This window comes from Priapulus caudatus, unplaced genomic scaffold (genome assembly GCF_000485595.1).
Source record: "Priapulus caudatus unplaced genomic scaffold, Priapulus_caudatus-5.0.1 Scaffold55, whole genome shotgun sequence".
In the NCBI taxonomy this organism is placed as follows: Eukaryota; Metazoa; Priapulida; class Priapulimorpha; order Priapulimorphida; family Priapulidae; genus Priapulus; species Priapulus caudatus.
Window position 1 is genome coordinate 315,041 of NW_014577116.1, and position 14,793 is coordinate 329,833.

Below are 14,793 nucleotides of genomic sequence, written 5' to 3' on the forward strand. Positions count from 1 at the left end.
GCTTATATGGTTAACTTCATAATTTTTGTGGTGCTGATGAAGAAAAACTTGACTGTAACTCTTTCGTAGTATGGTAATAGTGGTTATAATATTTACCACCAGCAGAATTATATAGCAATACAGAATCTAGTTTTTTGATCATGAAGTATTTGACCATGTTGCTCGCATTCATATCATACATGGAGGATATCAGTATATGGATGGATCATCATAGTTATTCTGGACTTGGTTTCATTCCAACCTTCTTGAGTTACCCATTTCAGGTTTGGAATTCACTTAAAAATGCCAGAGGATACTTGTCTAATCTTGTCTGCCAAGTCTGCACATGAAAAGGTATGAATGGCTTCCACTCAATAATTCTAGTTTCCCACACGTAAACCAACAATTGTATATTATGTAGTGTCTGTTGTCTGCCATTAAAAAAACATTGGGTTGGTTTCATGTAAACCATATAAAATTCTACATTTTATTACAGTTAATTGGGTCAACTGGCAGCATTCTCAACAATCTTCTCTTGAATGATTATATGTAGAATTTCTAGTGAAATACACGTGTTTAAACATGTAGCTAGAGTAACAATATTTATCTGGTAACCGATAAATTGCTGTGTCAATTGACATAGTGAGGATTTGACATCGTCATGGTATACAATAGTGCTCAATGAGAGCTGACCAAAGTCGGTTTTAGAAATATTTATTAATGAAACCAATTTTAACCATGCAGATCTTTGCCAATGCTCTGTGCACACTGTTTTAGGGGCTCTTAACAGATATTCAATACAGTTCATTACAATACAAGTATAGTACAAATTTCAAAGGCTATTGCATTAGCTAATATTGCACAAAATTAAGGGTGTCTTAGGATGCTGTGTTTGATATTAGGCAGAGTGGATCAGTGCCTTCAACAGAGCAATAGTGGATTCACTGTCCTCAATACGTGGCAGGACACTGAGGCTGACTGCACCAAATGCGCGTCACGCCACGTACACGTTCAACAAAACACCCGCATACCAAGGTGCCACATACACAGGCATGTGGCTAGGTGGAGAGATGAGTGGACAGTAAGCATCATCATAGCATTATTTGAACGTCATTTCTCGTGAACTAGGAATTTATTGTGTTGACAAATAAGGTTAGATCTACATATATAGGTGTGTGAAAGAAAACTACTGTCGTTTAGAAAATTGAAATATAATTGTGGTATGGCAACTGTATAGATGTGTTTTACTTTTCCAAATTTATTGCATCATCAGAGGTGAGATGAAGTGGCCAGACCAAAAAACATATGTTGGGAAGTTCAAGAACAACCTCATGCATGGGTATGTATAATTTCATGTCCATGTATTCGTTAGCATAATTTTTTTGCAAGGACTGGCAAACAGGTAAAAAACGTTTAGAATATCCAGGAACAATATACTTTTGACTTCGTGTCGCTTTTTGACTTCTTGACTTTGAACGATTAATTGCAAAAACTAACCCATTTTTACTAGTAAAGGAAGTTACATAATTTAAGAATCAATGGTTTTGGTAGGTATGCTTGGTGATGTAAAAATTGTAATCGTTAGACAGAAACTGAAGATTCACCAAAGGACTTTAGACTTGCTTATGCTACATTATTTGTATTTATATTGGTATAGTCAATTGTTGTATTTGTCAAGGAAATTCTTTTACCACGAGATAATTTTGAGTTGTTGATTGCACCACATTAGTGTTAATTAGCTTGCATCATCAACTCTCATGTGTGAAACACATTCACTACTTCATAATAATGAGTGAAATTATGTGGTGAACCAGGCTTCTCTGGCTATCAATTTAGCAAGTAAGTGATCTCTCGCCTGGAGCCTATGAGATTAAGTAAGTTACCTATGCCCGTTACATAATTTATTTTGTTTAGATACGGAATATTGAACACTCCTTGTTCAGATGGCACAGACGTAAGTGAGGGACATTGGAGAGAGGGCAAACTACATGGCTATGCCTGCATCAAGTAAGTTTGTTCAGAGGCATGGATGCTAGCATGATTTTAGTCAAATGTAACTATTATATAATGACGAGGATACCATATGTCAATATAGTGAATATTGAACAGCAATGTTTTGAAGAGTTCAAAATGAATCCAAAACCAAATATTCATTGTTTTAGCTAATGAATTAAAATAATGAAGCACAAGGTACTATATACTGAGTCTAAAAGAATCGAAGGGCTAAGAGTTAAAGTTTTAGTTGGTGTGTGTACTGTGTATTGTAAGTATGTTGTGGTTTGTAAAGGTATGCCAATGGAGATATCTATAAGGGTTACTTCAAGGATGGCTTGCGGCATGGACATGGCTGTTTTGAACAAGGAAAGTTCTTAACGCAAGCTGCAAGTATCTATGTGGGAGAGTGGTTAGCCAATAAGAAACATGGCTATGGCATACTTGACAATATCATAAAAGGTGAAACTGTTAGCTTATTATGTACATGGTCTCTGTTTATTGACACATGTTAATAATTTAATATGTTTATATTGCTGTATAGTGAATATATGATAATATGATAAATAAATAAAAATCCCTTAATCAGCAATTATAATGAGCAATCTATATAACAAATTACACATTATTTGTCTCTGTACATGCAGTGAAGAAAACAACTATTTAGCAGTTATAGGAAAAAGTCAATTTTAACAGTCAGTACCTTTTGTATAGATATGAAAGAGTCATCAATAACTTTCTACTGTCGTGTGCATGTAGGTGTTTTACTTGTTACAATTAACTTTACGGTGACGTGTTTGCTACTTCTACCTATAATAGCTGAGAAATACATGGGCATGTGGAAGGATGATCTGAGACAGGGTCCTGGCCTAGTTGTCACTCTTGATGGCATCTACTATGAAGGCACCTTCACAAGTGATAAGCTAACAGTAAGAGCTCTGGTTTAATGATATAATAGGTTTACTTTTTATATTCACTACTCACTTCACATTGGTATTACTTGTACGGTGGCAATTGTTCTTCATCGATTTTTTTGTTTGCAGGGATTTGGTTTGATGATGTTCGATGACAACACTAGCTATGAGGGGGAGTTCTCTGATGGAGGCGTTTTCTACGGCAAGGTATACTGCTATAATAGTTAGTATTTTAGATTGGGATACGATTGTGTTGAAGTATACTGATATCATCAGGGATGTATAATATAGATATTATAGATATTATACACGCCTGATATAATTATTATACAGCATCTGAATCTAATGGGTTATTTCCGCTGTGTAGGGACAGATGACTCTTCCCAACGCAGACGTTATCAGTGGCAACTTCACGGGGGAGTGGAGTAAAGGTGTCAAAATCAATGGCATATTCAATAAGGCAATGTCACCAGTGAATGAGAGTGCACGGCAGAAAGGCAGTCGTACCAACCTCCCTGGGTATGCTGGTGACTGTAAACTGTTCCGAGCCTATGCTAATTGAAAAATGCTTATCAAATGTCTGTTCAGGTGATGGATTAGCACCTCAGCTGGGTTCTTACAACACTCTATATACCTAATGCTCAGATGTCAATGTTCCACATATATAATATTATATAAATGAATCTTGCATGTCTACAAGCAAACAGCGACATGTGAATACTCATTAGTATGCATGCACCATGTACATGTAGCTCTATGCATATATACACATATATATCATACACATATTAATAACTATTACTTACTTACTTACACACTTTTTATTTATTCAATTTTTATTTATGCACAAAATTGCGTGTGTGTGCTCTATGCATGCTCATGTATATGCACGTGTGCCAGTGTGCTTGAACCCACACACGCAGGTTTTGTTGTCTCTGCTCGCAGATGTTTCGGCAAGTTGTGCGTCCCGGCTGACCACAAGTGGGAGGCTGTGTTCGATCACTGTCGGGTCAGCATGGGCTGTGCAGATGCTGACAGCCATGGTCAGCATGTCTGCAGGCGGGCGTGGGAGCACATCGCTGTCATCATCACCAAGGGTCGCAAGCAGCTGCAAATAGCACTGAGTAACAGGTGCGCACATAGTAGCCACCCGCGGCATGATGGACGCTGTGGTAACGAAGCCCTGATGGATCTATTGTGATAATGATAATAATAATAATAATAATAATAATAGTAATAAATTATTTTTGCAAATTACTTATGTACGCAATCTATTATTGTGTACATATATTGTGTTGCATATTATTAGTTAAAACTAGAAGCATATTTCGGAACCACAATCGAATCTATAATATTTGCCTATGTTACTTATATTCATAACTGGGTTAATGCATCTACCTATGTTATCATGCTTATCCTCAGTTAAGGTTATAGGCTATCGTATTACATTATGTTATCATATCTAGAATTATACAAGCTTGGCTACCTCCGATATAGCACTGTATATTTAATTCCATTGAACAGTTTGGGTCATCCTTCAAAGCTCAAGGCTCAGATTGAATCTCTCGACAAGCTGGCGCGAATCATACATCATGAGCAGAAGGCCTTATATCTGGAGGACTACCACGATATCAAAAGCTATCTCACACTGGTCAGTGCGCACACAAAATATACATTGTTCTTAAGTTAGATCGACCAACTCTGCCTGGTCTGTCATAAACAGTATATATCACATCGGCTCAAATATCAGCTAGTACGTTTGCTATTGCTAGCATCTTAAAATTGATGTTTTTATGGTCAACAATGCATTACACATTCCTATTCACATGATCAGACTTACCATGGACACCATACAATACCATACCACACTGAACCATGCCACACTATACCATATCACATCATTTCATACCATATCATAGTGTAAAATGCTACCACACAATACCATACCATATATATACCATGCACTCTTGATACCATACCTTACATTACTGTACCACGCCACGCCACGCCACGCCACGCCACGCCACGCCACGCCACGCCACGCCACGCCACACCACGCCACCCCACCCCACGACACGACACGCCACGCCACCCCACGCCACGCCACGCCACGCCACGCCACGCCACGCCACTCCACGCCACGCCACGCCACACACCACAACACACCACACCACACCACACCACACCACAACACACTGTGCCACACCATGCCACACAACACACTGCACCATACCATACCTACCATGCATACCATGCAGTAGCATTCTTTCACAATGCACGTTGTCCGACAGGCATTTGAATCGCAAGCACACCCGCTGGGTAAGTGTCTGGAGTCGCTGGTCGATGTCTATCGCACTGCCTACGTGGGCGTCGGTGCCCACAGTCGTCTGCTTTACCATGCTGTTAAGGAAGTGCGCTCCTACGTCAGCAGGCTGTACAAAATAGTCAGGTATGCTGTACATTAGTGCGTTTGTGTGGACTGTATGTCACACATCGTTGTTAGCTATAGCACTATTGCCTCCATGCTCTAGATGCCGTTCATTGGTGACTGCAGTGCTAGCGGTATTTCTTTGCAGAATGTTAAAGGTGCATTGTAAATTGAAGCATTTGTGTGCAGAAATGTAACAGTACGTTACAAGTTGATACACATGTGTATGAGATCATCAGGTATGTCACCAGGTTAGCAGTGCACATGGAAAAAAATAGTCCGATACATATGGTACCTTGTATGTGTTTTATGATGTGGACAAAATTGGCAGACCTGTACTCAACACCTTCATGGGCTTGTGTAACTTGTGCTTGGTTACTGTATGCATTACATGCATCGGTGAACCCCACGTTCCTGCGAGACACGTATTTTTGTAAAAAAAAAAATTGAAGCAAATGGGTGGAAACAGTTGTGATGGAGATGGGTAGATTACAGCTTTTGTTTGTTTGTGGCAGACTTCTTTTCCCCGTTTTACCAGAGGATGGCCAGGAGACTACTGTGACTAGCAGATCGGTGGCAGCTGGTGGCAGTAAGAGTGATGATGAATACTGTAACAGGTAATGGCGGAGATCTCCATGCTTATAGATATAACATGATGTTGCCTTCTCAGATCTGGCAGGTCATGTAATGATGATGTGTTAAGTTTGTTTAACTGTGTTGTCGCGTGCTGCAGTGATGGGGTGAATTCCTCGAGTGCATCTAGTACTGCTACCTCTGATCAGCCATACGCAATCACTCTTGTGTGCTATCTACAGTGAGGTTGCTACCTCCCAGGGTCTGCTGCACCCAGTACTACTACCACTGATCTATCCAACACTGTTCACGCTCTATGTGCTTCACAATGAGAACGAAGATGACTGCTATTGGGAGCGTATTCTGAAATGGAACAAGCAGTCTGACATTGCACTCATGACTTACCTCGATGTCAATGAGTGAGTACCTAGAGTTCATGCAAAAGGAGACGAGCAAACACAACTACTGCAGTAGTTAAGCAAATACATCAGTCTTGCATCACAGTATTTGGGGTTTGGTGTCACTCTTTGGTCATATGCTTCAAAGTTCAGCTCAGTATTGGTATTTGTAGCAGTGTTCATGTGATCACATTGGTTTTTTGTTTATTCATGTTTGTTAGGCATTATGTGTATTATGAATATCATTTTGTGTGTGTGTGCATGTGGGCGCGTGCATGCGTGCATGGCTGCATGCATGGGGGAGCATGCGTGTGTGTGTACATGCATCCGTCCATGTATATGAGCATATTTGCATGACAGTTTGAATTCCTCCATTTCCAATATTGTAATTTTCCAGGCCTTCAACATTTCAAAATGTCGTAACTTGCATCAGCATCACGTAATCACATATATCACTGTTGTAAGGTCTGTTAGGTTTAGTGAGCATGAAAAAATCTCCTTAAAACCTTCATAAAAACCACACATAGTAACAACTGAATCCTATTATACAAAAACGAATAAATTTGATCGTGAATTCAAAATGAATGTAATTGCACGGTGCCTTGTAGTTTTTGGTGTGTGTGACTGTGAGTACATGTTGCCTGTATCATTTTGTTAATCCACTAACTATGGGAATATGTAGAATCTAAATTGTGTAGACTTATTGTGTATTTATGTAGTAATATGTTACACTATCAGTGGTGTGCATCACAGTGTCTGTGTTAGTGTATCAGTGATGTTAATTATGCAAAGAGAGGAATAATTTTGTCAGCGAAATAGTTTGCTTTCAAAAAATGTATCACTGATGTAATCGTGTGAGACATTGTGGCGCTTCGCTTCCCTAGTACAGTGCCCTAATGCCACATGTTAAAAACACCTCGTCGCCAGGCATTGTCTATTAAAACGTCCCATCGGGAAACTGATTCCCTCGAGGTCTCAGGCTCCTAGGTCAGTTGCGTTGTCGTCTCTGCAGGAAGTTCTGGCTGGAGGACTTGGACAACGCCGTGCAGTCGGGCGAGCCACGCGCGCGCCTCACGTCGATGTACGAGCGCTACTTCACGCACGCCGTCGAGAGCCTGCAGCATCTCAGCACGACTTTCTGCCCGGCGGGCAAGCTCGCGGTCATCCACCGCACGTTCGTCGAACTCGAGAAGGTAAGTATAGTCGCAGATGGCCAGCGTCAGTAAGTGCCATGTCACAACTGTTTGGCCCCAATACTAGCTTAAAATGAAGGCCAGATAGTTCGAACTGTTGGACCAGAAGGCCCAATAGTCGACGAACTGTTGACGCAGCAAGGTCCAGTAGTTAACACAACTGATTGACCGAAAAGAGCCAGCGTCACAACTGTTGACGGGTCATGCAGGCCAGCTAGTCGCTAAACTTGTTGACCAGGGAAAGTCTAAGTAGTCAGCAACTGTTGACACAGCAAGCGCCAGTAGTCAGTCAACTGTTGATCGCAGAAGGCCAGTTATTCAGCAACTGTTGACGATCAGGAAGGCCAGTAGTCATCCCTGTTGACCAGGAAGGATCCACGTAGTGACGCACAAACTGTTAGGGATCGGCAGAAGAGGCAAAATAAGTCGAGAACTGTTATGACCAGCAAAGGCCAGTAGGTCACTGAGAAAATTTGATTGACGTAGAGAAGGCCAGATAGGTCACACGCACTGTCAGTTACTCCTTGACCAGAAGGCCAGTAGTACCAGAATCTGTTGACCAGAAGGTCCAGTAGTCACCAACTGTTGACGCAGATAGGCCATGTAAGTCCACCACACGTGTGACTGATCTTCAGAAGCCCCAAATAGTCACAAACTGTTGAAGCAGAAGGCCAAGTAGTCAGGCAACTGTTGCCATCAGACCAGCGCCAAGCTAGTCATAACTGTTGACTCAGAAGGTCAGTAGTCACAACTGTTGACGTCAGAGGAAGGCAAATAGTCACCAACTGTTGAGATCTAGGTCCCGTAGAAGGCGCAGTAGTTCTGCAGCACTGGTTTTTACAAGAAGGCCCAGGTAGTCATTCAACTGTTGACTCAGGGAAGGTCAGTAAAGTGCACTAACTGAGTATAAGAAATCTATCAGAAGTGCCAATAGTCACTAAACTGTTGAACACAGAGAAGGCAGTAGTTTGCTCAGCCAAACTGTTGACTGACAGAAGGCACAGTTTAGTACAACAACTGTTCACTTGGCCCAGAAGGCAACGATAGTGATGACACAACTGAGTGTTGACCAGTGACGGAAGGGTCTAGTAGTAGTCACAACTGTATGGACAGAATGGCCAATAAGTCACAAACTGTTGAATCTGGCAGTCACAGGGCCAGTAGTCTAACAACTGTTGACCCATGTAAGGCCAGAGTAGTCATAAGCTGTGTTGACCAGAAAGGCTCAGGACGTGCCAACTATTTGATCCATGGAAGGCCACGGTAGTCGACAACTGTTGACCAGAACGCTCAGTAGTCACAACTGTTGACCAGAAGGCAGTAGTCACAACTTTGACCAGAAGGCCAGTAGTCACAACTGTTGACCAGAAGCAGTAGTCACAACTGTTGACGGTCGCAGAAAGGCCAGTAGCTCACAGACTGTGTGCACGCAAGAAGGCCAGTAGTGCACAACCTGTTGACAGCAAAAGGCCGAGTAGTGCACAACTGTTGACCCGAAGGCCAGTGTCACAACTGTTGACGCGCTGAAGGTCCTAGTAGTCCGTAGCGGTCACGCAGAAGGCAGTAGTCACGTTATTGTGTTGTAGGAAGCGGTGAGAGAGAAGGCCAAAATCAAATAGTAGTAGGTTAGTAGCAATAATATATAATGCATCATCAATCATTCATAATAATAATGCAGGGCTTCGTGTCATTCGAATGGCGTGTATGTCTAAAACATACCATTGTCAGTGTTTGCATGATGGCATATATTATTTATGACTGTAATCAATTGAATTTATCTATAGTGTGAATCAGTTTCATTCGTGGAGGGCATTATGTAATGATTTTACGTGTAAATACCAAAGAATTTTAATGAAGCTCTAGTTACAGTACGGTTTCATTAGCCTCACACGTACCTGTTAAGCAAGAGCATTGTGCTGCATGTATTATGATCATTATTTTTCTCTATGCCTATTGATTTCTATGACGTCGTACATTTGTTTTATAACACCAGACTCGGCAGTTCCAAAGACACAGCAGCAGCATTGCGGGTAACAGTACTCCAGCTATTGTGATGAATAAAAAAATGGTTACAATGTTACGCTAGCTTTCAGAAAAGCCCTGAATTAACGCGGATCACTTGCTAATATGGCAGAAGCCTACTCACACTCGCTTGGATGCTAATTGAACTTTTATGGCAGCTCACAAAGATAAAGATACAATTTATAAGCTACACGTGTACAGTAGTCAACATGTAGTTAAGCGCCTGTAATTTCTGCCAGTGCAAGACGAAACAGATTTTTTAAGAAAGCGCTTACAAGCAAAGAGAGAATGAGCACACCCCCCCTGTTGATTTCACTTGGCGAGGATCAAGGGGTAGAGTGAGTGAAGGGGGCCTTAACGGTCCTGGCTCAAGTGATGACCTTCCTGTGGTTCGCAGTCACTTGTGTCCGCGTGTCGCTGCCATTCGCGCGAAATACCAAGTGGGTCTGAGATAACACATGAACTGCGGATGCATCATCCATGGCACAGTCATCTACAGTTTTTGCACGAGATGGGACATCCATGTTCACCAGAAGCGAGACACAAAAGAATAAAGAACCTGTGGTGCAGGATGACAAGGGTAGCACGGCGATGATTACAGGCTCCAAAGGTATTTAGTTAGATATTAAGAATACTGAGAGTCAATGAAAAGCAAACCACCACGAGGGAAAGCCATACCGTTTAAGGAGAGACGGGGTTTATGGTTGTTTAGATGGAGCAGGTCCATTGAGCGATAAAGAGTCCAAATATGCAGCGTTGGGTAGAGGAAGACGAATTGATCAGAAGTCCGCGTAAGAGAGCACGACCAGACATCAGAGAGATGCGTCGAGGCCTACGCACAACTTCGTCGACGTAAGGATGTGGCTTCAAATTTCCGGGCCTGTCGTCCTAATACTTCACAACAATCCTACGTTCGTACATACACCCACGTCGTAGTCCATTCCGTGTCGTTGGACCGATCGAAACCACGAGTCCGTAATATTTATTACCGTTACATGAAAGCTTAATAACGGTTTACCCCCGCTTCAACAGTTGGGCCAAATCGTAAACCGCGTCGACGTACGGTCACCGCATATTCGGGTCGGTTGGGCGGGATCGTCAACGAGTTTGGGAATGTCGAAGCTGGGTCAAAGGTCAAAGGTCAAGACGTGTAAGAAGAAGGCGGGAACATTCAGCTCCTTTTAAGCTTAAAGGTATAGGGAGGAAAATCGCAGAATTGGGCGGCACACAAATTTAAACGGCTCGATCCTAGGCTCGTGATAGTCGGTGTATAGCATCATGGTAGGCAAAAAGCCATCACTGTGCTGAAATGTGGATGGTCACAGGTCAAAGGTCACATGGGCACAGGGCCGATTTTTAGAGCATTTTCTGAGACAGATGGTCTGACGTGAGCGATTGAACAATTTTGTTGTTTCAGCCGGTGACTAGGCGCATTTTTTATGGGCTTTTATTGAAAGGACCAATGGAAATGTCCCTTCTGGCTGACCATGATGCGGAAGATGTAAGTGTCGGCTAACCATTTTGGACCGCTCAGATGCGAGGTAAACCATTGGATTGTTGACTGTTAACAAAGGAAGTGAGCTGCTTTTCTTCGCTATTCCAGAGCCCTCGCCCACCCTCCTTCTCGCCTCCCCCACCGGGCCTGGGACCCGTCCTTCCCGCGCACCTTTCGCCAACCTCCCCCGACACCGCTGCCTGAACCCTCCACCCTACCCCTGCGCCCATCTGCGATAAGTGGGGGCCGTGTCCTAACAATTCGATTCGTGTACGAAGGGCGCCAAACTCTTTGCCCGGTGTCTGCATATCTGCGCCTAACAAATGTGGTACTACGCACGACTGAAATTTTACGTTTATAATCGTAGCAACAGACCTCAGATGAGCCCAGACGCTCTGCGGCTCTTGTTCTATATCAGAGCATTATGAAATAAGTAGTGTAGATCGCATTCTAAATTCGCAAAAAGTTGTTACGTTTGCTGAAGTGAACGAAGGATGGCTTCCTTTTAACAACGTTTTAGTAAAATACCATGGAATGTAAAATAATGTTTAAAAAATTCATAAAAAATGTAATCTGTGAATTAAAAACACGTACAAGGTGTATGCGCAAATGTGGGGCTTATTTATTTCGATATCTCTTTTCGTTTTCAGGCATGTTACTTCCAGATTCAAAACGAGAAACTGTCACACTACACTTGAGGTTTTGACGTCAACCGACCCTGCTGTTTAGAGCACCACCATGTCAGTAAAGATTGCTCGTACACAGTTGGTTTTTTTTAAATCTTGTCACCACATGAAATTATGCGGGTGACATGATACAGTTGATACCGGTGGTTTTACATGGAGTATGTTCGTACAGATAACATGATATCAGGAGTGAATAATAACAGATGATTATATTAATATTCTCATTATATTATATTATATTATATTAATATAGATGATCTATTATTATTCACTCCTGATGATATCGTTATTGTATAGTGATATATGGAGGAATGATACGGACATATAGTGATACGGTGGAGCAAGTAGCTCTGCCATTGGCATGTGCTGGTCATTTACTTGAATAAAATTGGTAGTTTGATTCAAAGTTTGATCATCCTTTGGTTAGTCTGTTGACATATATTTTATACGTATATATAGATTACTGATACTGTTTTTCTGATTTATTTTATATCACACTGGATATGTGACAGATGTTACTGTGTTGCATTATATGAGTCATCTAATGAGTGATGCCTTCATACTATTGTCAACAAATTTGTAGAGAGCGTACAGCAATGACATAGTGCTAGAAGACTTTATTTCTATTCAATATAAAAAGAAAAATTTTAATAGTCTCGCGTGTGAACTTAATTATATAAACTCAATCATATTATACTTTGTTAAAAGTTAAGTTGTTATGGATTTAGCTATATTTAATTATATTAATATTGATGCATTATTTAGAGCAGCTGCTAGGAAAGACCGCAATGTAAGATGAAAGTAAATTTATTTATTTACCCTCTCAATTCTATTGTTTGTAGCTTGTATTATTATCGTAAACCTCTATTTCGACTGTGATTACTCATAGATGATGACAGTTGAGAAGCATGTAGGAGGGACACACCTCCTGATTGCTATTATCGGAGTGGCTGAGTGGCAAAAACTTGATCAACTCGCTGACCAAAAGTTGAGGAAATAGAACTAGTTGCTATCAGCTTGTTGAGCACTCAAATTTTCGTTTACATTGCCGACTTTCGGTCGATTAGTTAACGGTGAAAATCGAAAAAATGATCAACACGTCCAACTTTTCAACAGAAAGTTGATACTGTAAACCCAGCTTTAGGGATACAGATATTTCTTTTTGGCTTGCTTGCGCCCACAAACTATTGGCATATGTACTTTGTACGCATATTCGGTCGAACACATTTGATACTTCAGCTTGCCATTGGAAAACAACCTTAACGCGCGTTATTTTATTTGGATGATCGGGATTGGAACGCGATATTTTCTGCAAAACAAACATGAGGTAACATTGTTAAACAACCCTAAACTGACAATTCTCGGCTTTTCAGCGGAATCTGAACGCAGATGGGCTCATAAAATATTTGTAGAACTAAACACATATGCGTCCGTGCGTGCTTGCGTCGTGTGCACAGTCGACTGCGTAAGATACAAATACGCACGCATGTGCGGCTGGGAATATATTCACCGCCTAATCAGGACCACCGCTTTATCGGGACATTTTTATGGTTCCCGATCCATCCCGATAAATCGAGGACGACTGTAATACGTATTCGCTAGAAGATTTTACTTTTACAAGAAAAATATCAATATTACATCATTCATGCGGCCGAATATGATCAATTAAAATGCAAATTATTGATCAACGTCGACACGCAAAGAGGCAATAATAATGCAAATATAGACAATAAGCACGTAAAACGCTGCTCCTGCATGTTGGCAGCGTCGCCAGCGACAGCAGAAGCGTTTTTGTCGCCGTCGCCGTCGTTATGATCTTCATCATTTTTTATTTAAATCAAGCTAATTTCGCGCATGCAATGAATCGATCGTATATATATATATATATATATATAGTATATTATACGACGCGTGCGTGTGTGTGTGTGTGTGTGTTGTGTGTGTGTGTGTGTGTGGTGCTGTGTGTGTGGCGTACGTGTGTACGTGCGTGCGTGCGTGCTTGTATGTGTGTGGTGTGTGTGTTGTGTGGTGTGTGTGGTGTGTGTGTGTGATGCGTGCCGTGGCGTGTGTGCGTGTGTGTGTGGATGGATTGGATGGATGGATGGATTGACGGACGGACTGACGAGACGGACTGGACATGCGAAATAGATAGATGCATTCCCGCCCCGCAAGTCATTCCCGTCGCGAGGCGCCGACAGCATTTTTGTTCTACCCGATGGGGAGAGGTTAGTACCTCATTTTAAAGCGGCTCTTTGGACGTTTCACCACTAAGCCTAAGAGTAAGAACGTTTATACGCGTGCATGACAGGTTTGCAATACCGGCCGGTCTACCTGGAGCGTGCTTGATGGCCGGCTTAATGGCATCCGCGTCGTTCTACATGAACAGGCCGGGTGGTCCATTTACTGTTTAACACACGCTAGCTGTTAACCGTCGAATAAGGCGAAACGACAAAAATGAGTGGCAAAGGATCAGATGGCAATGCAGATGAAGTGTGCATTCGTCTGATTCGCCGCGTACCCAAGGTACTGCCATCGTGCATACTTTGGCCATTGTCCCATAGAGTAGGACAAAGTATATTGTTCTATATATAGAAAGTATATTATATTATAGTATAAGTATATAGTAGTATATAGTATAGGTATACACAGACAGTATATTAGTAGTTAAGGGACAACAGATCATCGCGTGAGCAAAGTGGGCATTTCTCTGATGTATCTAAAGACACACCAACTACACAGCCGTATAAAACGAAAAAGCTACACAGCATGGTGTTTTATTTGCACCTGAGATATAGCAAACTAACACAAGAATACGCGATTAGTTTATATCAATGAGCGGATATTTTTTTCACCGTTCACATCCTGCACAATTGGTCAAGTAATATGTTTATGAGGTGGTCATTAATACACTGGGTATAGATACTTTAATAATGAAATGATAATAAATATGATACATTACGAAACAGATCTCATATGACGATTAGGTAATCATCAGTCCGCTTACTAACATATCGCGCATGTTTATCTAAAAATCTGTGAAGACGTGAATAGATTTGAAGTTATTTTAATTGTTGTACATATCAACTGCCTACTGTACGTAAAAGAATGTCACT

General features: G+C 41.5%; 1 protein-coding gene across 2 annotated transcripts in view; it reads left to right on the top strand.

Annotated features, from left to right (window-relative positions):
• Positions 1-14,793, top strand: part of LOC106821018 (alsin-like) — a 29,892-nt gene that overhangs the window by 11,164 nt on the left and 3,935 nt on the right. Inside the window, exons 13-26 of one of the 2 annotated variants that reach the window (XM_014825653.1) lie at positions 264-333; positions 882-1,060; positions 1,253-1,318; positions 1,894-1,986; positions 2,267-2,433; positions 2,791-2,900; positions 3,015-3,092; positions 3,253-3,404; positions 3,831-4,016; positions 4,410-4,536; positions 5,177-5,334; positions 5,829-5,930; positions 6,129-6,305; positions 7,297-7,477. In XM_014825653.1, the coding sequence (XP_014681139.1) occupies positions 264-333; positions 882-1,060; positions 1,253-1,318; positions 1,894-1,986; positions 2,267-2,433; positions 2,791-2,900; positions 3,015-3,092; positions 3,253-3,404; positions 3,831-4,016; positions 4,410-4,536; positions 5,177-5,334; positions 5,829-5,930; positions 6,129-6,305; positions 7,297-7,477 (1,846 nt within the window). The remainder of the gene's footprint in view (positions 1-263; positions 334-881; positions 1,061-1,252; positions 1,319-1,893; positions 1,987-2,266; positions 2,434-2,790; positions 2,901-3,014; positions 3,093-3,252; positions 3,405-3,830; positions 4,017-4,409; positions 4,537-5,176; positions 5,335-5,828; positions 5,931-6,128; positions 6,306-7,296; positions 7,478-14,793) is intronic. The other variant, XM_014825654.1, reaches the window with a different exon arrangement.